General features: G+C 33.7%; 1 protein-coding gene across 1 annotated transcript; it reads right to left on the bottom strand.

The window, feature by feature from the left end:
- Positions 1–1,138: 1,138 nt before the first annotated feature.
- On the bottom strand, positions 1,139–19,270 carry LOC138325409 (uncharacterized). Its single transcript, XM_069271067.1, has 15 exons — positions 19,092–19,270; positions 9,371–9,394; positions 8,745–8,918; positions 8,098–8,255; positions 7,735–7,827; positions 7,440–7,506; positions 6,632–6,792; positions 6,393–6,507; positions 5,900–5,926; positions 5,373–5,546; positions 4,656–4,807; positions 4,352–4,444; positions 3,851–3,917; positions 3,098–3,255; positions 1,139–2,952 (listed from the first exon to the last, which is right to left on the bottom strand). The coding sequence occupies exons 1-15, from the start codon at positions 19,153–19,155 to the stop codon at positions 2,758–2,760; spliced, it is 1,722 nt and encodes a 573-aa protein (XP_069127168.1). The 5' UTR covers positions 19,156–19,270; the 3' UTR covers positions 1,139–2,757.
- Positions 19,271–24,238: the final 4,968 nt, after the last annotated feature.

The raw sequence follows: 24,238 nt of genomic DNA, 5'->3' as shown, positions 1-24,238 counted from the left end.
CTTGCTAACCATGTAGAGTTAGTATGTCTTAAATACATTTCGACGTTTAATGTATATTTATTGTATATTATGATGATTTTAGAATTGATTATTTTTTATAGAAAGACACAAAAAGTTATTAAAAGAAAAAAAATTAGATCAATTAAAACATAGGAGGACACAGACTGATAACTTGATGATTTATGATGTTCAGTTTGTGAGTCATCATTTTTTTTATTTCTTTTGAAAAAAAATAGTGTCTAGTAATAGAATAACAGTTCAGGTCAACTTGATTTAAATTCTTCGCGTTTGTTCTACTGTATGCAAAGTTTTTAAGTAATTTGTATTAGATGGAAATTTAAGATAAAATTATTCCACTTAACACGTTTTTTGAAGACCATAAAAGAGGACAGATGTTTTGAACACTTACATTTCTTTTTTATCATTACTCTACTAGAGTATGTAAGAAAACGTAAAACGTTCAGCTAAGGTTCATGTTAAAATATGTTTAATATAATACATAAGTAGGATAGATTTTGATATGAGAAAAACGTGTAATAGTTTTTCTGAAAAAGGAGGTTACTGATATAGATATACTCTGTACTATACAACGAAATATGCCTGGTAAATCGTTCCGTGATGGGGTTATCTTTAAAATGGGTTCGTGTATGGCAATTTTATCTGAAAAAGAAACATGAACAATAAACCTGATAATTATAATGGAAGTCATCACGGCAAGGAGACATCATGACAGATACAACATGTTTTATCGAGAGCAAACAGGCCAGATACCACATATTTTAACACAATCCATAAGGACAAAGAGGCAGCCTATCCAATGATATCGAATGAAAACAATCAAAAACCTTAAAGACCGACTTTTCGTATTTGAGATTATAATTCCGTAAAGTTTTCCTGAACACATAAATGTGCTTAAAGCTGACAAAGCAAATTTAAAAAAATGAAAAACTGCTCGTTTTATATCTCTGATTCACTCATTCGTTTCCAATCAGGCCGTCAGCTAAACTAGCTACTTCCTGAAACTCGATGTCCGGACAATAAAGTCGCATCTGCCAACAATTTGGAAAAGTGTTTGATAGCGATAGCTTTTTAACTTGTATAACGGCTTCAAAGGAAAAAAATAAGAAAAACGAAAAAATGTAGTTTTGATATATATGTATTTAGTTCCTTTTATAAAGTTTTTTAATACATACACTATAATACTATAACATAACTATAATATATAACTAATCCATAGTGCTAAAGTAAATCTGAGACATGCGTATATTAGAACTTTGCCAATCTACACATTGTTTCAAATCTAATTGTGACGAACAGAAAAGATTATCAAATGCCTACAGGTATATGGGACTAATCCAACTACATTGTCAGCTAGGGTTATTGTATTTTGTTTTGATATCACTCAATAAGCATCCACGTCAAACATCACATTTCCATTCGCTATCACAATTCCGGCTATGATGTTCAGGAACCGACACTACTGTCAAAACGATGTCTAATCAATGATGGCAACAAGATCTGAACACAAGAGTTCGTAACGGAAACGACCATTATATGTTAGGTAAGTTGACAATTGACTATTTAATCACAAATTATGCATCAGATATTCATTTCCACCAAGTCTCTATGTCAGTTCTATCAGTTCCTAGACGTTTTCGCCGATTTTTGTCACCGTTAAATAAAGTCTCTTCACATAATAATCTATTATTTATGCATAGACTTGAATGTATAACAACATATTATGTAAACAAAGCTACATTTAATATGTACAATGTATTATTTTGAGCGTAAAATGCACCGAATCGACACTTTTCTTAAACAGACAAGAAACTTCATCGTTTTGGGAAAGTGTCGAATCATAGCGGTTGGTGTGTAGTTATTGAATTGGAATATCGTAATAATTATATTATATCGTTTAATTTCTGTTTTTTAAAACATGATTGTCGTAATTTCCTAAAATGTTTTCAATTAGACATGACATCTTTTTGAACGGTGTCTTGAAAAGGAATCTTTAATCAAGATGATCCATCAACCCCGCCGGTTTCCTCGTATTCAATACAAGGAATTTGTTGATTACAATTGGTAATAGAAAACAAAATATACGACTTGAACATATATATATATATATATATTCATATAAATGACAATTTCTGTAAAAATATATAAACTTGTATAAAATATAACAAGATCTAGTTACTCTCTGATTCGATAAATAAATTCAAGGATATGCATTGTAGATTTATGATTGTACACATTAAATATCACATGTAATGTTCATAAATCATCAAAATCCAATACTTGATGCTAAATGCATGGTCAGTATATAGACTTTGGCAATGGAAAACCACAAATAATGCTATTTCCGTTCGTGGGCTTTTAAAAACGTCATGAAAACAGAACAAAAAAATCGCAACAACAAAAAAGATTGTCAGTGGGTTTGTGTCATGAACCAATGGGATTTGCGTTCAAACATTCTTGATAATGTTTTCTGTTGGTTGATTGTAAAGTTTCGCCACACGGCACAGATGGATGCATTTTGTGTTAGATAACATCATCATCTGCCATACAATAATATTCGAATTTTGTATGGTAAAATGCTTCTCAAGGTCACTTTTAAAGAAAATATTGCATTTCATCAAATGTCCAATTATTATGCTGTCATTGTGACTATGCCATTGATGTTTGGTCATACTGTTTGTTGTTAGGCTATCTGTACTCCCAACTCTCCGGCAAGATACTCATCGACTGGCAACATTGTCAATGGAATAGCACAGCAATGGCTGCCAATATGGCGATCAGGAATTTCCCGGCAGTCACGTATGACCCTGCACCTACGAGCTTGAGGTTATCGTAACTGAGGTAGACGACTCGTGTGTTCAGCGGTTGTGGTGGTCTGTAGTTGTTCACAGTCTTCTGTCCGGCTGTATTGAACACCTCGCGGAACTGGGCAAGCTACAACAAAAATCAAGTATATGTTTATTGAATATTTACTTATTTTACGCGATGGTATTTTAAATCATCTGTGGCTTAATTTTTCGTTTTCTTTTTACTCTCAGAGGTGGAGAATATTGACTGCTCGAAGACATAAAGGTTATACCTGTTCGCTGGAAAGTTTGATGGTCTCCTCAAAGACTGTCCATGTAACACTCTCATAACAAGCCGGGGTTGTCAGGCTCCCCTTATAACGGTAGTAACGGGACATGTTTTCTGTCATCATGTAGCGAATGTTGAAGGAGTCGATATTCGCTGTTGTCTCTGTGAAAGAAAACCAATATTATGTCTGAAAGTGCACTTTGTATCCTAGATATGGTATATCTTCCTCCGCCTTCAAATATAGCTGTATTAAAATGGAGCTAAATATAATGTATTCGAAGTTTTCAGCAAGGATAATTGAATGATTTTTGATAACTTTACAGACGTTGTATGTACCATTTATGTCATTCAATATTTACATTTAAACATTGAAATTCTAAAATTGCAAATGATCTATTGACGCCTATCAATGGCATCCTAAGGATATTTTGACGACATCAACAATGCCATGAAAACGTCAAATTATTACTGTTAAAATGGCTATTCCGTCTATCCATGAGAATAAAAACATCGAAATTGAATTGTTTTCTTTGTATTATAATCACTATTTATTAACAACGATCCGGGAAAGAGTTAGCAATTTAAATATGAGAATGATGTATAATGATGATGATTCGCATTATCAGGTATATAGACAATAAATGGCATATCACGATAGTTTAATGCTTATAGTTTAATGCTTATATAAAAATCCATATTGTCTGTGTAATAGAATACCAAACAGAAATTTTAAAGGAACAGTGCAAAATATACTTACTTGGGAATCTGATTTTGTGTAGATTCTCAATCACAGGGTTATAGTTACAATTATGCACGTGTCCAACCTGGAATAGAAGGACATAAGATATGTAATGAAAAGGACACTGTAACTATTTACATGGTATGTTCAGAAGCACATCCTTTTAGGATTATAAAGGCTTATAACTACATGCATATAATGCACACGTATACTAACACAATGATCTGCGCCGTATATCATGAAATGATTTATTAGGTTTTAGCATCATATTTTGCCTGTTTTAGTTTAGCCTTTAAACAAAATTCCATCAAATATTTCAATTAAATGGTGTAAGAATTATATTATTTATCAGATTCATTTTTCGGAGATTGTAAATTTCAATCCGACCAACATTTCTTTATGTGACTGAATAAAGTTGGCGATTTACAGTTTCAAGTTCATAGCAATTTTGCGATATTGTGTGAGTATATATAGCTGTTTACGACGATGTACATACTACGGACACATCATTATATATACCTCGAAGAAGAATCCGAAAACAGCAAGACCATCGGGCTTGTCTGCAGCATTGCCTAAGCTTCCATACTTAATATTGTAATGGACAAAATGCACCTGTGAAAGAAAACATTAATAAAAGGAAGTTATATTTTTGAAATTGATTGTATACTGTAAATATAAGTCGCTTGATATAACAAACAATACTCATATCAATCGATGTCTTATTAAACCATTTAATTTGTCATTGGTTTTTTTATTAGGGCCTGTTAGACGTAAGATTTTTAATGAGATTTGATCAAATACTTCAGTCGAATTTAATACGGACCTCCATTGGGTAGCTTTTGCCGTTGTAGAAATGCTCCGATCCCATAGCATTGTTGGATCCCCAGTGGAAGTGGAATTGGGCCAACCTGAAGGTTCCCGGCAGTCCTCCATTCCTCGCAGTAACGGCTATGTTGCCTCCAAAATTGACTTGCACTGTTAATGTGAGAAAATCGCGCGAAATGAAAATAAAATATTGATCTTGTAATTTGAAAAAAAGAATGAAAAACGAGGTATTTATTATCTAAATATATTTTTCAGTTATCCATGTACCATTTGCTAAAATCACGTTAGCTAGGCTTTTCAAATGTTCTGTTTGTATTTTCAGTTGTTTGTGCGGATGATAGGACTCTAGGACTTATGGACATCTAAGGTTAATTAAGAATGATCATCTTGTATGCTGTATGTGCGTTTTGTTTGTTTTTATCTTGTGCATTGTCCTCTTGTAATATGTGATTGTTATCATGTGAAACGTTAGAAGAATAAATCATGGATTTACATAATTAGTCGCCTTATACAGTAATGTAGTGCGGAAGCAAATGAAGCTCCAATTGCAAGATAGTTGTGCAGTTTCAGACAAGCTAAGGTTACATGATGTAAAGAATGTCAAATACCTTTAAAATAGTCAGTCTTATATTGTACGTGTAAGAATAATATTATGTTTAACGCCACACGGATAATGGTCAGAATATACACTGTAACCTCAGACAGTTCCACGTACCTCCGTATCCAGTATTGTAGAGCGTGGCATCATGTATAGACCCATTGTCATAGTTTGTCATCTCAAACGTTCCAAGGCTTCTGTCATAAGCCATCAGGTCCGTAGGTGGCAGGTCGATAGGACTCTGGCTATCTCCACCACACAGAGGGTAGGTATTGGCCCAGTATGCAGCTCCTGCAAAAAAGTTTATAAATTGAATACTGTAAAGTTCTTTAATTTGACGGTGGAGAAATTTCGCGATTTTCTTCTTGTCACAAGTTCGTAGAAAATACCTTGACCGCGAAAGAAGGCCAAATTTCATTCCCGTGAATAGAAATTAAATATGTAAAGATGTCACTGTGTAATAATGTGTTAAGGCGTATGTCATTTCTTTGAATGAATTTAGGATGCTTTGAAAATTTTGGGGTTTCGAAGATAATCAATCTACATTGATTATATTAAATAAATCGTTGAGCATTGATATTACACCGTACTTATACTACCGATTCTAAATGGGAGAAAATAAGACAGGACAATGTGGAAATTACCTTTATCTCCAGTATAACCCCATGTGGCTGGAACAAAAATAGATGTGAGATCAAAAAAATGATGAAACAAGAAGCGTATAGGTATCGATTGTTACGTCGTGCACATGACGTCACAATCAATACCTACCCGCAAGTGCAGATAACTCTGTAATATGAAAATTCAGAATACGATCTTTTTAATTCTCTCACGCTTTCCTGTGTTGATGCTTTTATTTTATCATTAATGTAAGAAGTCATTAAATATTTGACCAGAAATATGCTTAAACAGTTGTAAGCAATGTCTAAAATACCAAAGTATACTAAACAACACTAAAATAAACTTTAAATAACAAAAAAAATTACTATAAAAACTATAAGTACCGATATACAGCTATAAAGTGCAATTAATGACTATAAATAAAACTATGAAGACAGCAATGAATAAGTTTAAATAATGATAATCAAATAACATTAAGCATAAAAAACAACTGTAGATGATTTAGAATATATTTACATGGTGGTCCCGGGTAGCTAACGTATACGTTTCGGTCATTAAGTGGCTGGGGAAGTCTGTAGTTGTCAACAGTTGGTTGTCCTGCACTATTAATCAAACTCCGGAACTTGGCCATCTGTAAAAATATTTAAAAAAATATACAATTCTGTCACTAAACTGTTTAAGTCGTCATTGAAATAATTGAGTATTTTATTCTGAATAAAGTACAACAATACTACAAATACTGAATGTTTCCTCACCTGCGCAGCTGAGATAGGGACAGTATCCTCGAATACTGTCCACGTGACACTTTCAAAACAGCCGGGTGTTGTAAGACTGCCACTGTATCTGTAGAATCTGTCCAGGTTATTTGTTGGTAACAAGTCCATCAGGTTGAAAGGCGTTACCATGGTTTCATTCGCTGTGTGGATATAAAATATCGTTAAGTTTAGAAGAAAGATTCACTCTTTAAAATTAAATTTGTTTTATTTAGATGTACTAAAGGTCCGCCTTGTCCTTTATCGGTATGTTTTATCTAACTGATAATTTAATTAAATCATTTATACATTAATTGCATGGTTTTAGAAATTATTCAAAACTTTAAAGGGATGGCATACCAAATTCCTTGCGAACAATTTTTTTGTAAATTGGATATTTCACTTATATAGGAATTCAAATTACCTCAGTATACTTGGACATAACCAACAAATATTAAAACAATACTTATTGCACAATTGTACCAAGTTATGGAAGTATGTAAGCTTTCGGTTCATTTGTTGAGATATTATTTTCCTTTAGAACATTGAGGACATTGTTTACGTCCCATGAACAGTTAGGGATAGTTATAAGACCTTGCTTGGTTTACGAGGATTTGGAGGCAAGCAGAATTATCCGGAAAAAATCCTCGACCACGTTCATATCTGGTAGTTTGAATAAGATTTGACCTTGACTAGAATGAAATATAATAAAAAATATAATAATTCAATCTCTTTTTAAATTTTCTTGTACATATTCGTTTTTGTGATTGATTGTTATTTCAGTATATATTTGCCCCCATATTTTACTTACTGTAATGCATGATATTGTCTAGATTGTCGACAATAGGCGCGTACTTAGGGTTGTCAGTTGACGCAATCTGTAAGAAAAATCAAACAATAAATGATTTTCGAATGGAATTTAGCATTGACAATACACGTACAAGCTAAATCAAATCTTTATCAAGCTTTACTCTGGCTCTTTGATAAGTTCATTTATATGCTATATTTAGTTTTACTATTGTACTCCACATATATGACAACGTCTTACAGTTCTACTACCAATAGAACATGTTAACTTCAGACTCTCAGAGGTAGATGTATCTTACCTCAAAGAAAACTCCTAGAACAGCTAATCCATCAGGTTGAGTGATAGCCTCTCCTATGCTGGTATATTTCATGTTGTAATGGACGATGTGCACCTAGAGAACAAAATATTTTTATAAAGAACCTTTACCAAAATAACCAGGAGAAAAGAATATGCTGATTTCAAATAAACTTTCGAGATTTGGAGTACATTTTAACCTGATAAACGAGTTCACCGAAGTCCAAGTTTTCACTTTAGATATTGAATATTTTATTTTATTGACATAGGAGCGTCTAAAATAGGTTTCAACATTTTAAAATCAAATCCAACATTATCAATTGACAGAAAATAAAAATTGATACAGAATTGAATTGACAAGGCTTACCTCCATTGGAAACTTTGTGCCATTTGAAGTATGCTCGGAACCCCTGGTATTATCTGCTCCCCAATGAAAATGAAACTGGGCAGCCTTGAATGTCCCCGGAAGCCCTCCATTAGTAATTTTTACGTCAGCGGTATTACCAGAAACGAGGTCAACTTGGGCTAAATAAAGAGCGAAAGCGTCATATAGAATCTTCCATCAGGAAATGGTGATTAATTTCTTTCGTGTTTTCTTGTTCAAATATTCACACCTGAGTAGTTTTAACAACATAGTATAACATATTATAGTACCTAATATCATGAAACAGTCTCAATGCTTAGCTGAGCAAAGATGACGTAAGTTCTTTGTAACGTCATCTATGATTGGCTCAGTCCAAACTTAAGACTGTTTCAAACTTAAGACGGTTCGTGATCTTGGGGCCAGAATACCCCAACAAAAAAGAAGATTCGATAACCCCCCAAACCTTCCCTATCATCTACTTTTACCAGAGTTAACCCTAAATTAAAGAATGTCGTTAGAACTTAAACCCAGATAAGCAGGATATTCGTGAAACAATTTCGTAGTTTAGATAATATCCCATGTCAATTGTTATTATTGACATTTGTATTGTATGCAGATTGCATCGTGACAATAGCTGCACCATTACATACCTCCATATCCGGTGTTGCGAAGCTTCAGAGTGAAGGCAGTGGTCTCAGCATAGTTATGGAAGGTAAATGGTGTTAGCAGGGGGTTGTAATACTTTGTAACTGGAAGGTCAATCGGGCTCTGACTTTGTCCACCACAGTCAGAGTAACCAGGTAGATTTGCCCAGTTCCCTTGTCCTGTAAAGTTAAAATGGTTATTAGCATATGAGTTGGTCGTTTATTGTTGAGTGCAATTCAGTTTTACGTATTTTCGCAATTGGTATCAATTCCTCCCAAAAATAAAACTTCACATAAAACGTTTCAACTAATTTAATAATAGAGATTTTGAAAAACAATAGTGGAATTTAAATTGTCACTAACATTGCTAAGAAAAGGCAAAATTAAGTCACCTCGAAAATAAGTTTTGTTTAATGCATATTAAGAAAATAATACTAGCATAAAAATGTGTTTTATCTATTCTTTCAGGATCTTGTTCTTTTAAGGTTAATCTTAATTTAATATACAACAAAAGATGGGATGAGTTAAATTACAAAACACAATGTTGGACTTTACAAGGGTTATCGCCCTTATCATAATTGAATCATGAGACGTTCAATAGGACGATAAAGAGACGAATACAGAATACATACCGGTGGCGCCAGTGTATGTCCAATCTGAAAACAACAAAATTATACAAAGATAAGCTTACATATTATAATAATTTTTGTTCGAAACTTAAAAAACCCCATTTAATATCAATTGACTATATCTTTGTAAATTCAAAGTCTTTTTAATGAAACTAAAGATGATTTGAAACGTTTCAATTTTTCCAAACAAATATTTTCTTATCCTGTCTATTGTTCCTTATCTACGCTATAGAAAACGTCACAATATGTTCGTTATTTGTACAGTCTTTCAAAAACTATGTGATAGCAATGTCATTAGCAATTTGGTAAGGTTTGACAATGTCGCATTCAACTTAATCATCCGTTAATTGTAGTCCTCATATCAACATTAGACTTGGTCATATTATTATGAACATTCTTTGGCTGAATATCAAGGGTAGGCCACTATGTACGACAATCGTTGTGGTAAGATAGGATAATTATAAATCACTTAGCATATTTAGTGGATAAATATAATATGAATATCTAATTATTCTGTCATTCCATTGTGTGTAGATAACCCTACTATCCAAAGTCTATGTTATTATAGTGAATGCGTTGTGTGATTATGTATACATGTACACAAATGTTTTATATTGATATATTCATTTTTCTTTTGAAATCTTCATTTTGGAAGTGATAAAGGAAATATTCCCCATTACCAGTCAGTATTTAAAAACGTCCCTTTTATGGCACGCATGCGTACACATTAAATGTTTGAGAAAATGACAGAGCATTATTTTTCATAAAAAATGTTATATCCTGTCTGTTTCATTGGCAGTTGGCAGACCGTTAATTACCGGCTCGTTGAATAGATTTTTTTTTTATTTTTATTTTTCCAAGACGAAAATGAATATAATATTTCTGCTAAATATTTATTACATCATGTCTTAAAGCCAAACAAAGGTGAATTTAGTGCTTTAAAATCCTTAATTGTTGGCTTGAGCTCTGCTGAGAACATAGTTTTTATTGATTTACAGGCCGAAACTGAATACAGACTGAAACTGAATTGTGAGATGAAACTATTGTCGCATTATCAAACTTATTATTATTATAACGGTTTACCTTAAAGTGAATAGTCGGGCAAAGAAAACCAGTCTAAATGCGTTCATTGGCCTTCCAAAAGTTCTCACATATTAATACGACGGTCAAGTTCTGCTTAGTTTCCCAGTTCTGACCATTAAAGTAAAGAAAAGTTGAAAGCATTGAAAGCGAGGCTGTGTGGAAATGTAACCAAGGACATAGTGAGCCGGGAGGACGATTTAGAATTCCCATACTTTAAATTAATTTCTTCGTACGCAGACAGATTTTGACGAGAGATTTTATTTTTTCCATTTCATAAGAAATTATACTGGATACATTCACACCATTTTTACCGACTTTAGCCATCCTTGCCCGACTGTTCACTTTAATTATGTTCTTTTCAAATAATCATATAATTGATATTAAATACCTTTTCAAATATTTATAGCTTGTTTTAGAAGGTTAAATGCTACTTCTTTTATGTATATTTATTAAGTGAGATCAAAATGAATAGGAGTCTTCGACAAATATTCCTTGCATATCACCTGTCTAAGAAGGCTCCGTGCTTATTATTTTAATTCAAGCAGTGTTACTAAAATGAAAGACACAAATGTATAAAACCTTAAAAAGACACACGTTTATACACTGCAATTAAATTGAATGTTGATGTTTATAGAGCAAGGACGATCAATGTCTTCAATAATGAGACAGTAGATTATTTACATGTCTACATAATGTGTAGAGAGCTATTAAGCTACATCACCATGTACATTCAGTTCAGTTCAGTTCTTTATGACTTTGGTTTACAATTGGTTTATCAGTACAGTGCATATATATATACAATGCAGACAGGAAAAACAATACAATATGTACAGACACACAACACACTCGCAGCGTACACGTATGTAGTGTAGAGAGACATCTTACATTACGATATATTTACATTCGTCACATTTAATTTCTAACTTTCATATATTTTCATCCATTATTAACATATACCATTAATATGTTATTGTGACAAAACACGTTTTAACACTCCCATATTACATTTATACATTACTTAGAGAAAAACTTGTTCATAGATGCACATTATAGATATCGATGAATAATGAAATTCAGGAATCTCGGTCGAGTGAGCTGCAAATTATCATCACTATAGCGCCTTCACATGTGATTCATAAAATATTTTAAAATATACTAAATTGTTTGAAAAAAATATGTTTTCATCCATTACTCTATTACTTATAATTGTATCCACCTTTTTGTATTATTTATGTGCAGTAATACATTCAGAAAACCAAAACAGATGTCAGATCATTCAATCGTATTCACAAAGTCATGGTGACTGTGAAAAATAAAATAAATTTATCGACGTAAGAAAACAATCCTCAACTATTGCCGCCATATCAAAACACACCTTTACATCTACTTGGGATACGATTTATACCAAGTATTTATATAAGTATATCATATATGTTTGTAATGTTTTACCCTAATTGAATAAAATATTGTTTTATGTATAGTTCATCTAACTTTAATAACACCTTTTATCATGACCATCATCATCATCTTATCAACATCACCGCCGCCACCATCACAATCATTATTATTATCATCATCACCAGCACCAACACTACAACCACCATCATCATTCAATTAATCAATCATCATCATCATTATCACCATCACAGACAAGTTATGGTTCTAGAAAACAAAGTTATGTGATGGAATCTGACATTAAAATCTCTTTTAAAAACTAAAATGTATTTGTACTCCTATAGCCTTTTATCGACACTGTCTTTTTATAATTGCTTAAACGGCAGGGATTTGCTTCGTCATTGAGAAGACATCAATGTAACATACTGAGAAAATAGCCGTGACAGGACGGACATCAGGCTGGACATACTTTAATATACAATACCAGGATTATCTTACATTGACCATTCACTGGCCTGGCACAAAATGTTGATTCAAGATATAAATCGCCCTAATCTGCCATACCTAAGAAGATTAGAATTGCCACAAAGCAATCTATTGTGTTTACAGTTTTAAAGAAAGCGTTTGACTATCGTGCTTCATTTGTGTGTACAGACTAATAGCTACTTGAGTTAAGTAAAAGATGACCTCATACCAAGACCTTGACCAGTTGTTATTGTTAAATTCTACCACAAGGATGACCTCGTTGTACAAATTTAATCCTTACAAATCTGTGTCTGTGCTGGTTCGTTAAAGTAGGCAAAAACTGAACGAGTATTGACAATGTGCTAACAAACAAATATTTTGATATGGGATATTATCATAAAAACAAAAATGTAGAAGAAGTACTGGAAGGAATTCTTTTGTGCAAAAATCATCAATTTAAATACATTTTGTATACGAAACGTAATGCTAAAACCACATCAAGTCGTTTGGGTTTTATTTTCTTTAGGCTTTTATAAGTTTAACGTCCTTTTAACAGCCAGGGTCATGTAATGAAGTGCCAGGTTAATTGGCAGAGGGAAGCCGGAGTACCCGGAGAAAAACTACCGACCAGCGGTCAGTAGCTGACAACTGCCCCACATGGGCTTCGAAATCGTGACCCAGCGGTGGAGAGGACTCATGGTAATATGTCGAGACAGCTTAACCACATGGCCACCGCCTCCCCCCACCTCCCCACATCAAGTAAAAAAAATACATTTAGTCTTTAAAACAGTCGTTTATGGAACCCGATTACAACCCTATTAATGAACTTGCAGCTAATGAGAAACAGGACATACAGCAATAGCTGATAGCATAAAAACAATGATGATATGGAATTCGTAATGTAATGAAGTATGAAAAATCTTTAAAAAAAATAAAGAAGAATAAGTCAGGAAAAGAACATGTAAAGAAACTCGTACTTTTCATGTATGGATGTCCTTAATATCGGACAGTTTTTTTATAATACTGGATTTCTTACTGTATTTACGAATACTGTCAATGACGACATGTCAACCCAATGATCCTATGGAAAACTTTCCCGTCATACACTTCCACTGTCTCACTTTTGTCCCCTTCTGTTTATATAATCTGTTCGCCTCGTTAAACCAATTTGAGTGGAAAATATATTCTTTAGTACTTTTTTAAGTCTGTTTTTATCACCTGAGGGAGTATGTTTATTAATATGATATTGAAAACGTTGTCTGGCTGTTGAAGGATTTATATTAAATTCGATATACGTGCAACGCATAATTAACGCATGTTTGAATTGAGTGTTTCTCCGATAATATCGAAGAAATTTAACACCCTGACTCATGTTTTAAAAAAATATTTTCATAGCAGAACACCCATACAAAAGCAATACTTTTACACGTCGTGGAAATGTCCATTGGAGAAAAAATACCTACGTATTCTATCAAGTGAAATAACAGGAACTAGTGTTTAGGGCGACATTACGATTGATTTCCAAACAGACATCATATCCTAATTATATATATAATTCATTAATTGTAAACTCCAGTGACTGATAATGTGCTAAATCAAATAAAATCTAGTTTGCTTTTCGAATTTTAGGATTCATTTTGAGTGTGGATGAGTATTAAGTATTATTGGGATGATCACGTCTGTCTACCTACATAGCAGTAGATGTTTGCCTACAAACAGTCACAGTGAACACATAGAAGGTAGTTAAGGTTAAAGTGTTGATTTACATAACAAGTATTTGCATACATAAAATATTCAAACTTGGATCAACATAACTTAATGTCGATGATTCTTCATACACACAATATTACATTAGTACTTACACAAATTGCTTTATCATTGAACAGTCATGGTATGGGGATCAATTCGGTACTAATTTTGTATGGAGATTCGCCAATAGAATGATACTAGTACGGAGGATCCGTAAGAGCAAGCGTCCGTCTAGGTTAACATCGGTATGGTGCTGTTTTAGCCAAAAGATGAATGCTGCCCTCCGGAATTCCTCATTTGTTTTAATGCCTACATATAATTGCTGCTTTTCGATTATTTTGACTCTTATTCGATGCGTAACTTTCCTAGTTTAATTTTACGCTCTTCATTCTCTTATCAATTCTTGATTGTAAATTTTAATATACACGTACACTGATTATATTCGGTGTGTGCGATCTACCTAATATTAGCATGAATGTGAATTGCATTTTAAAACAAAGGGTAATATGAGAATTGTGATCATACAGATGTTTCTTTTTCCTTCTAATAATATGAAAAGGCTAATGCTAATGTAGAGTCAGATGGAGAATATGTGGATTTTTTTTTTATCAATTTCAGTAGACGTGTTTTATAATATAATATTTAGTTTGAATCCTTAACGATTAGATTACATTTTAAAGTGTTCAAATACCACGTGACTCAATAAATAAGTAACCGGATATGATCACAGTCATTCTATGAGTACAGTTTGTAGATCTATACGTGAAGAGTGTTGAAGACGTGCTTTCAAACATCCGTATAATTTTGTTATTTGTGGTGATAACGATCACACAAACTAAAATACAGTATCCCAACTCGTACTAACGACAATTCAGATCCTGAAATGACACTTACTTATTTGACACTTGTGAAATGCTGTCGTATCGTCAATGGAAATAACAAAAATAGAACTGCGAAATGAAATATGGAAGGCATAACAAAAGTCGTTACATTAAACCGTTAAGTTAAGCTTTAACTCATTTAGAGAAAGACAATTGGTTTAATGCTAGTTTAACTGGTTACTAAAAGGAGTAACGTATCCTTATTAAGTTATTGTTATGCTGGATCAAGCCAATTAGTGGGTGATTCTCAGTATTAAGATGGTTCTGTTGAAGATAAGATTTAATTTATACTAAAAGTTACAAACTATGCTGAAAGTTTTAGAATGTTTCAAGTATTTTCATCAAAACTTTTTTATCATTATTTTGCTAGAACCATTTCGGATGAAGATTTGTTTACGCTTTATCTTTAAGTTCATATTTCTTAAATCAGAACTAGATGACTTAGAATTACTAGTAAGGTAATTTTCCATGAACGTCATTGGATATACCGTGGTGTCAGTGATGATAAAGTCATTTGGATGGTGTACACGTCTACCCTAGGAAACAACACATCATGCTATGGTGTCGTGTACGTGGCACCTGATTTATTGCATGAGTTCTAGGCACAATGTAATGGGTTCTCGTCAACACGAATAACAAAAGGGTAACTCAAGCAAAGAGGACAAGCTTTAAACAAACTTAAAACAACGTGGACAGGTCATAGCGATTTAACAGGCGGTGACATTACAAGAGGATGACCTAAAAACAAAATAAAGCAACAATAGCTTACTCACACAGACAATGCGTTTTAAGAAATGGGGATTTTATTGGGTGTTGAAATAGCAAGCACTTCCGTAGCCGCATGGTCAGTGATTTTTTTTTTTTTAATTTTCCCTTTAATGTTCTGGCCTCAATGTGATGAAACAGTCTAAACTTTAGACTAAGCCATACAAAGATGACGTGACAAATAGTTACGTCATTTTTGATTGGCTAAGTCTAAACTTAAGTCTAAGATTGTTTCATGACCCTAGAGCCTGGTGTTTATAGCATGGATTCATATTACTATAATGCTGTAGAATTTCAATTAATGATATGAAGTCAAGAAACAACAACATATAACAAACAACACCGCCAACAACAAACATCAACCAACCAAAGCAACGAGGCTAGCTATCCTACATTGTTATTTAACTATATTGATCATATGTCCTAGGTTCGGAATAACTGCTGAAGTCAAGGTCAGCAAGTGTCGGTTGACTGGTTGTGTGCATGCTGTCTAATATAGAGGTGGGTGACCTTTCAATTGGCCGATAGAATTTCGTCATTATGACAATAAACCAATTGACTCTGTATTAAAGTTGGGGCGGTTCAAATATGAACATGTTTACATTGAACCTGATATACTATACGTTTTCTGGTCGTGTTTGGTTTGATAGGTCTGTAACTATAAAGCGGGGCTGTAATTGGGAAACATAAAGTAACCATGTGTAAAGTTTTCTAAACATTCCAACTGGGCCGCATCGGGTGACTTGATCTCAAATAAAATCAACAGGATCCACGTATTCATAAAAAGTAAAAAGGATTATTCTGCACATATCTATAACATAATATGATATCTTCGTAATATCTGTCGTGAAAAATGACTTGTACTAACTGTATAGAAATGATTAGGTCAGGTGCTACAACATGTAGGTCAGCATTGGGATAACCTATATTTCAGAGTTGCTGTCCTAAGCTTTACTGTTTCATTGCTACATGTATGAACAGAGTCGTTGCCCTTTGTATGTGCACTTTGTAATGTTTGCTAAATGTACTTTAGATTGTCTAAAACATGGAACTCCATCAACGAATAAATATCGTTTAAACAAGGTGGGTATCGATGCGTCAGTATTTATGTCAAAAGGACACCATACAAGAGAGCCTCTTTCGTAGACAATTGCGTCAAACGTTCAACGTAACGTCAACATGTACACCATAGTGTCAAAATCCACAACAAATCACCCATATATACACCATAACGTCAACACGTGAATCATAGCGTCAACATGCACACAGTGGCGTCAAACCGCATTCTAAAGCGTCAATACACATATCATAACTTCAAAACGCGCATCATAGCGTCAACATGCGCACCAGGGCGTCAAAATGGGCGCTACAGCGTCAGAATACTCACAATAGCGACAACACGCATATCATAGCGTCAACACGTAGCCATAGCGTCAACTTGCACGTCAAAACATCAACATGCACACTATAGCGTCAACACGTCCACCATAGTGTGGACAGCACGCCATAACTTCAAAACGCTCTCTATAGCGTCAACACATATATCATAGCGTCAACAAGCTTATTCCAGCGTCTATTCGCACATCATAGCGTCAACACGCACGTCATAGCGTCAACACGTACATCAAAGCGTCATCATGCACACCATAACGTCATCACACACACCATAGCGTCATCACACGCACCACAGCGTCAACACACACCATAGCGTCAACACGCACATCATTGAGTTAAATTGCACATCATAGCGTCAACACACCCACCATAGCGTCAACACGCACATCTTAACGTCAAAATTATCTCCTTAGCGTCAACACACACAATAACGTCAGCACGCACACCATAGCGTCAAATCGCACATCAAAGCGTCAACACGAACACCATAGCATCAACACACACATCAAAGCGTCAAATCGCACATCAAAGCGTCAACATGCACGTCATAGCGTCAAAATTATCTCCTTACGTCAACAAATACAATAGCGTCAACACGCACATCAAAACGTCAACACGCACACCACAGCGTCAACACGCACATCATAAAGTCCAAATTATCTCCATAGTGTCAACACACACAATAACGTCAACACGCACACCAAAGCTTCAACACGCACGCTATAGTGTCAATACACACACACACACCATAGCGTCAACGAGTACATCATAGTGTCTAAATTATCTCTTTAGCGTCAACACACTCAATAGCGTCAACATCACACCAAAGCGTCAACACGCTCTCCTTGACGCTGATACACACATCAAAGCGTCAACACGCTCTCCATTGCGTCAACACACTCTCAATAGCGTCAATACATACCCCAAATCATCAAGACGCACACTATATCGTCAACTCACGGAAAACTACACCACCAAGATATACACATAAAAAGTCAGCTTCATGTCGATCATTCTAGCCTCATCATACCATGATAATAACTTCAATAAACCTACCAAATGATTAAAGTAGATAAAAATGTCAACATCAAGGTTCAGAATATAAATATATATACATTTGTATAAAGACGATACAATAAACTTAACGCTTGAGCGAATCGTTTTACGGACCAATAAGCACAAACATAAGATATGTCGCATACACCCAGTTGTTTAAGTTGCCTAATTTTTTCAGGTTGAGTGGTCCCTTAGAACAAACTCTTAAAAAAAGTTTACCAACATTTGTTCCATTCTTGCCTAACACAGAGCGATCGTTTTATAGACAACCTATATTTGTGTCGCAACTCGTCGGTTTTATAAGAATGACACATTTTATAAAGATAAAAATACCCATTAATATCAAAGCGACTGCTTCGGTGTTTGTCGTTATTGAAATTAAATAATAAAAAATGTACTACTTTATATATGCAGTATCGCTATATTACATAAATAAAATGCGTTATTTGCATCAGTTATCATGGATTTATTTAAAATCATGATTTATTCTAAATGGTATGTGAATATTACAAAGTTCTGTTATGCATATTTATGATATATAGTTCTGTGTGGTCACTTGTTGCTAGGGCGTGGCGTAAGCCTTATATACGAAATGATGGAACGTACAAAATTATTTAAAGAAAATTCAATTTTTTTAATCTTAAGAAAAATATGTCAAAATTTTCCAAAGTTTTGAAAATCATTAAGAGATTACTTCAAGTGAAAAATAATAATTTGTCTCGTCCCTAAAAAGAGCTAACTCTACACTTACATATATATATATGTACTATGCTCGCTCTAAAATAATATGCATTGTAACTCATCACCCAGTAAATATTTTCTGTAAGAAATCATCGACATAGCGATAAAAAACCAATTTAGTGAGAATTGTTTAATATGCAAGAGATGTTTTATTGTAGTGTAATTACATGATTAAGATATTTAAAATAACATACCTGCTCCTGATATTACATGGAGAGCTCCAAGAAAACACACAAGGAAGGCTGTCTGCCTTAACATCTTGTCCAAAGGATATATTTTCCAGGTATTCCGGAAAAATTTAATAATGAAAATATATACTTATTAAACTTTTAAGATGTATCCCCTTCACTCGGACGAAAACACAAGAGAACAGATCGACCCGAGTCCTCGCGTGGTCTTTTATATTCGGGTAGGAGGTACGGAGCGCCATCGGGGCAAGCCGGATTAGGGCGTGGTAATTAGCGGTATTCATAGAGACGTGTGCAATGATTATGAAGAATCAACTTCAGATTTACTATCAAGTCATTTGATGTGAATTTTAATCTGTCAATCCATGTTTTATAGAAGAGAGGCTTGGTATATGGGAATCGTACATAATCCACACATGCCATATAAGAGAATATATATGTTGTTCCCACTGTAATGTAAGAATCACAATATCTTACTAATGTAGCTCTAATTCTATCTTACCTAATAATTCAGAATATTATAGTAAGTAAAATGATATCCAGATGGATCACAGGCTTTGGACTCCATATAGATATTTAATACAGGATAACACATATGTATACCTCGCATACCTACGGGTGTAATATCCCATGTAATACACTCGAGTAGTTTGAGGCTGTATAACTCGTGGCTTCACGTGTAATACCACCTCGTGACGTCACTGCCTGAACACAATTATCATTTTCTTGGTAAAATTTTAATGTTATTTTTTTTTACCAGACTATGTAGTTTTAATATTAAGAAGGCAAACAATGTGATCTGCTTTAAAAATATCATACAATTTTCCAAATGATAGACAGTTTTACTTATACGGGTGTAATACTGGTTTTACACTTGTGTCGTGTAAGATTGTATTACCACAGGCGTTTGGCTCTATAGACGTTTTCTCTCTCTCTCTATATATATATATATATAGATATATATGTAATACTGTCTACAAAGAGAGAAAAATGCCTATGGAGCAAGACGCTTGTGGTATTTTATATGACTTTACGTGTAATACAAGCTCGTGGCGTCAATGGATGAACTAAGTGAAATTGTAAAAATTCTTTCATATGGGGATATGGAGGATAAAAATATTCTACTGTTGGGCTGAACATTTTGTGTCCCTCGAGTAGAATATCTCTATCCTGCATATATCCACATTTGAAATGTGTTATAATATTATATTAATATCAATTTTCTACATTTTCCTGTTGAACCTGATGATCACAGTATTGCAATGTCCAATGCATTAAAACGTAGCCAATGATGAAAAATTTCACGTGACATACATTCCGGATATAACCACTATTTATCTATGCGTTGAGAGTAAGTTGGATGCCCTACGATATTCAAACGGAACTTATACTTTCTGCAATAAATTGTATTCTTTTGAAATAGTGACAGTGTGTTATATTTTCTTGTTTACATGAAATTGACTTTATATTCCTTTTCGTCCAAATTGTGCGAAAATTCGTGCAAACATGGAGTCATTTCCTTATGACGTGTGATTTACATTAAGGTAGGAATTAAAAGCATACGGTCATAATGCGGCCATTTAACTGTGCCCCTATAGATATCTAAAACTCAAGAGGTAAAAACTGAGAAATACTAACGGACACTTGTGGATCACCAGCTAGAAAACAAATATCGTTATATGTCATAATAGTGACTTCAAAAGAGAGGACGTTTAATGTTTCGGTTTATATGTGTTCTAATCCATATGATAAAATATTAGGTGTTGTAAATAGTTTTAGTTTACCCCATGTTTCCTTCTATAAAACGTACCTTTCGGAGCTTCATGTGTAAATATGTGCTTGCAACTTTAAATATTTTGACGTAGAGTAGACATGACTGACCTGGTTTACTTAGTAAATTGGAGATCGGGAGAAAGTATAAAATTCTATACATAACATGAATACTGGATCATTGATCACACATAATATTTCATACTAGTTATAGAGAGTACTACTGATTAAAGATTTCATGTATATTTTTAGTTTCAAGAGGGTGGTTTTAATGTTGGCATTGCATATAAAAATGTTTTTGTAACTTTATACGTAACATGTTTGGTTCTCTTTATTTCAAGACAACAAATCAAAAAATATTTGAATTGTTGTTTCTGACGTCCCTTGATAATTTATTTTCATAAACCTAAGAATTTCATATATCGTCAAATCCACGAAAAATAAATAAAAATACTAAAAAAATACTCATTTGCAGAGTGGTTTCACCAATATTACTTTAATTCACAGTATTTTCAATTATCTTCATTTTCAGTTATGTTCATTTACGGGGAAGATCTTACGATGAAAATATCAAACGGATTAAATATCCCCCTCAAGAGAAAAAACAACATACATGAAAGCCAATTTTTTAACATCCGTTAAATAAATAAGGAAGACATCGAGTTCAAACTTGCGTGATGAAACCATAATCCCTTATCAACAAACAATTACTTAGTTATTTTTTCCTGAAAATCCGGATTAATAATACTGAGAAGAATTTATTTGGAATGCCATCGTGTCAAAGGTCACAATCCAGTTCACCTTTCACTTAGAATACTATTCTAATTGACACGCAATGGAAAAATCTCCGAATCTCTTAATTAGCTAAACATTACGTAATCGGCAACGTAAGAAATGTTAATAATGACCACGGTCAATGGCATGATTTGCTTTTCATGTCAATTAATGTTCATTCATCTGACCATAACACTGATTAACGGAACTTAATCTGCAGTGGACGGTAGTGGTCAACAATACCTGCTGTATACAGAGTGGTCAATTAGTTCTATTGACCACGGCATGACACCGGCGTGGTCAGTGCTTTTGTTTATGTTAAGTTACAACTGTACAGTAGTCATACAAAAATATTTTTCTTACAATTTATCTTATTACGGCCACAAGGAGAAAAAACGGGTTGATGGGACAGGATAAGAAATAACTTCTGATATCACATCTAAATTCTTGACAATTTTACATCTCCGTTTCTTCTCCAAATCTCCTGTTATTAAATGTTGGTCGAGTCTTTAATCAACAAAACGATCAAAGCTGTCGTAAGTCCAATTTTACTTGTAACAGTAGCTAAATCATGCCTTAAGAGTTATTTCTATAGAATTGATTTTTGATGAAAAAGATCGATGAGTATAACCATTACGTTCTTACACCTAGAGATAGTACATGTACCATTGATAATAACTTATATTTACATTTCTACTGTTTAAAGGCCACTACCTTCCCGAAACGGATTTTAATTTTTAAAATTTGAATGTAAAACGAGATCGATAATTTTGTATAGTCGCAAATGTTATTCATCACCTTCTGATAAATAAGATGTTTATTTTCTTTGTTCATTGACTATTACTGCACCAGACGACAAAATAGCGAAATGAATCTCCACAGTTATCATATACGAATGTATTACACGGGAAATCTTGCATATGTTTGGTGTTGTAACCTCATCTTAGGTCTTTGGTATATATTTTCTGATGTTATTAATGTTTTTTAAGAAACGTTTATGTTTTGCTCCAGAGAGGTAGTGGACCTTTAAAAAGCCAAACTATAGAAATTTATGTTGTGATACACTAATTGATCTTTCAGAGTTACTTCCGATTGTTTCATTTCGTCATTATTGGCGGAGAGAAACGAAATGAATCAGAATGCAGGATGTGCCCCATATTTAATGTAGATCGTAAAACTTATTAGGGTGCATCTGATATGATAAAATTTTAACAACCGTCACTCTTTACATATATTATTTAAAACCAATTTTAATATAAAATGACAACAAGAATGATTCGCAAAAAATACACCCACAAATACACAACTGATTCTAGTACCCTGTGACCAGTAGTTGTTTGAAGTTGTCCTATTATACGACATTCAACGTTCAAAAAGTCCAATATAAAGTGGTTTTACTGGCCAACGATGTTGATGACATGACAGTAGCTAATTGACGATGACACTACAATTATGTAGAATATATTCATGAACTTCCCTGTATTTTGTTATTAAATAAGCACAACACATACATATGGATTGCACATTGCACACTGTACCACGTGCGCCGGGTATTTATGTATACGAGACACTGTGAACAGGGTATTAGAATCAGTTATATCTCGTATGCATTTACATGTAAAAAAAATAAAGAAGGCACTTCAGTAATATCCGATGATTTTATACACTTTAACTCACACCTGTTTATATGTAAACATTGGACTGAAATTAGACATCCCTGTCTTGAAAATGTACATTGTATATCTTGTATCATAGGATCAGATTAAGGCGTTCGTCTGGAGAAAACAGAATGCTAATATTTTGAGTCATTTTTTGAATGAGCTATCTGTTTTATCAAATCACGGGTTATCGTCTACACTAAAACGTGCTTGCTATTTTAAGTGTATTAATAATGTCATAAAAATAGTAAAATGAATATTAATTGATTTAAGTTCCAAGTGTTAAGTTAAACATTAACCTTAACATCAACGTATCAGGGTAGATGTTTCCCTGTAGCCTAACAGCCGGGCGGTAAAGATCTGCGTTTTATTTACGTGTAAGCTACTTCTGACAACAAAAGATACATAAAATCTTTTGAATTATAGCCAATTGATGAGTTTGTGCCAATTTTAATACAGGATATTATCGATTTTCCATATAAAAAGTAGTGTTCTACTTTTTAACCTTTTATCGCATTCATACACCTTTTGGGTATTGTAAAACTGTCGACACATTCGTAACCTGATGAAGCTACATCTATGTATGACACCCTTTTGGTATTTTTAAATGTTTATATCTGGGGTTTAAATTTTCAGTTTTGGCTTATAATAAACATTTATTCTATTTCATTTAAAGTTACTCATTCAATGTCTACGTGGACCAGATGGTATTAAGCTCGGACCAAGATTACAACACTTTTTTAAGCCAATCAAAAGTGACGTTACAGAAAGTTACGTCATATTTGATTGGCTGAGTCTAAACTAAGAATAATATTGTTTCTTGAACCTGGAACCTGCGGGATCAGCTAAACACAGAGCCTCCGCGATTAGTCAAGTTTACATACAGGATTTGGGAACACATGGCCTAGGTGATTAATATTATATTAGTAAAGTTAATATAAAGGATCTGGG

Source organism: Argopecten irradians, chromosome 6 (genome assembly GCF_041381155.1).
Source record: "Argopecten irradians isolate NY chromosome 6, Ai_NY, whole genome shotgun sequence".
NCBI lineage: Eukaryota > Metazoa > Mollusca > Bivalvia > Pectinida > Pectinidae > Argopecten > Argopecten irradians.
Note: the sequence above shows the minus strand (reverse complement) of the source record. Positions and strands in the feature narration are given on the sequence as shown.

What these genes read in the sequence shown, in the direction of transcription:
- LOC138325409 (XM_069271067.1), bottom strand. Translation starts at nt 19,155, where the DNA reads ATGTTAAGGCAGACAGCCTTCCTTGTGTGTTTTCTTGGAGCTCTCCAT. An exon ending in TCGCAACACCGGATATGGAG is followed by an intron (nt 8,256 to 8,744) that starts GTATGTAATGGT and finishes CTCTTTATTTAG; the next exon opens with CCCAAGTTGACCTCGTTTCT. An exon ending in TAGCTACCCGGGACCACCAT is followed by an intron (nt 5,927 to 6,392) that starts GTAAATATATTC and finishes TTTTTGTTCCAG; the next exon opens with CCACATGGGGTTATACTGGA.